General features: G+C 50.0%; 1 protein-coding gene across 1 annotated transcript; it reads left to right on the top strand.

Moving 5' to 3' along the window:
- Positions 1-284: 284 nt before the first annotated feature.
- Positions 285-1,250, top strand: LOC139352797 (uncharacterized). Its single transcript, XM_070995427.1, has one exon. It carries the CDS (start codon positions 285-287, stop codon positions 1,248-1,250), a length of 966 nt encoding a protein of 321 aa, XP_070851528.1.
- Positions 1,251-2,147: the final 897 nt, after the last annotated feature.

The following is a 2,147-nucleotide window of genomic DNA, read 5'->3' as shown; positions in this document are numbered from 1 at the left end:
AAAATTAGGCTGGGATGGACCTGGTGTAGAGTCCGCCCAAAGCTAACACCTAAAAGGTGTTTTAAATGTATGGAGTTTAACCATGTAGCAGGGAATTGCAGGGTCCAGGAGGACTGCTCAAAATGCTGCTACAACTGTGGCGCAAAGGAGCACCAAGCCAGAGGCTGCAAAGCAAAGGCCTGCTGCATGCTATGCAAACGAAAAAAGGAGAAAGATTGCGATCACCCAACAATGAGTGGGAAATGCCCGTACTTCAGGAGGGCTATGCAAGGGCTTAGGGGTAAATGAAGTTCCTTCAGATTAACCTAAACCATTGCGAGGTTGCCCAATCGTTGCTAGAGCAAAATGTCATCGAGAAAAACGTACACATGGCACTCATAAGCGAGCAATACAGGTATAAAAATTCCGGAGAATGGGTAACAAATAATAGCAAAAAATCGGCAATATGGAGCTGCGGTAATCCAAGGCGACAGATTAGCAAGAAAAAATGCGGAAATTGCTTCGCTAGGGCCCAAGTGAATGGTATAGCTTTCTATAGCTGTTACCTGCCGCCAAGCCTTAGCCTCCCCCAGGCAACATCTGCGCTCGAAGAGATTGCAGAAGACGCCCGGGAAAATCGCCCCGCCGTAATTGCCGGGGACTTTAATGCCTGGGCTACGGAGTGGGGCTCCCCCCGAACCAACGCGAGGGGAAAGGCGCTACTCGAGAGCTTCGCCGCACTTGACCTAGTGCTGCTGAACTCTGGGACAAAACCGACTTTTTCAAGAGCCGGCACCAGTTCCATCATTGACCTCACATTTGTGAACACTGGATTGGCCTCGGGCTCCAGCTGGGAGGTTAGTGACACCTACACGGGTAGTGACCATGCAGCAATAATCTGCACGATAAATTCTAGAAGTGGCCCACCACGAGTCCCTAAGACCGTGCCAGGGTACAAAATAGAAACGCTAGACGTGGAGATGGTACAGATGTTGTTCGAGGACCTCTCCACAAGCGGCTCAGCTGAAGAAAGGGCAAACCACATCGCAGAGTACACCAAGGTAGCCTGTGATGCATCTATGCAGAGAAGAGGGAAAAACCCATCAAGAAGAAGACCTGCATACTGGTGGAACCAATCCATTGCGGAAGCCAGGAAAGACTGCCACAGGGCAAGACGCGCATACCAACGCTCAAGAGGAAGGAATATACTTCAGGGAAAAGAGACGAGCCCTGGAAAAAACTATAAAAGAGAGCAAACGCAGGTGCTTTAACAATATCTGCGAGGAAATAGACTCCAACCTATGGGGCTTCGCATACAAACTCGTCACAAAACGGCTGCGGGTATTTAGTCGGCCATCACCGACATGCCCAGTCAGCCTAAAAAGGATCGTGGAAACACTATTCCCAGAGCAAGAAGGTATGGCGCGGACCTCACTGATCGTGAACAGGGCGAGCATAAAGCTCACAAGTGCCGAAGAAGCCTCCAGGTATTGAAGACAATACTGGACGACAAGGCACCGGGACCAGATGGAATCCCGAATAAAGTTCTCAAAATTGCCATAAAAGCAAATACAAAAGAGTACGTTGACATGTATAACGCATGCCTAACGGAAGGTGTGTTCCCTAGCCGCTGGAAAACACAGCGGCTGGTACTCATACCAAAGGGGGAAAAACCCGCGGAGGAGCCTTCTTCGTATAGGCCACTCTGCATGCTGGACACGGTGGGTAAAATTCTCGAAAGAATAATCCACTCCCGGCTAGAAGGTGCCCTTGCCGAAACCAACGGCCTCTCAGAGATGCAGTATGGTTTTCGGAAGGGGCTATCCACCATCGACGCCGTCGGTAAACTGTGTGAAATCGCAGATAAAGCCATTGAGGGGAAAAGGTGGTTGTACGGCACTAAGCAGTACTGCTTAGCGGCAACGTTGGATGTAAAAAACGCTTTCAACTCCGCCAGCTGGCACCACACACTAAATGCACTGAGCAACTTAAATGTACCAGTGTATATACAGAGAGTAATAGCGAGCTACTTTGAAGGCCGCCTGCTCCTGTACGATACTGATTCCGGGCAATCGACCCACAGGGTCACCGGGGGAGTTCCCCAAGGATCAGTCCTAGGCCCTTTGTTATGGAATGTCATGTACGATGGGATACTTAGGATCACGATG

The sequence above is a fragment of the Drosophila suzukii genome, chromosome 3 (genome assembly GCF_043229965.1).
Source record: "Drosophila suzukii chromosome 3, CBGP_Dsuzu_IsoJpt1.0, whole genome shotgun sequence".
NCBI classification, from domain to species: Eukaryota; Metazoa; Arthropoda; class Insecta; order Diptera; family Drosophilidae; genus Drosophila; species Drosophila suzukii.
The sequence above is the reverse complement of the archived record's forward strand: the minus strand, read 5'-3'. Positions and strand labels throughout refer to the sequence as shown.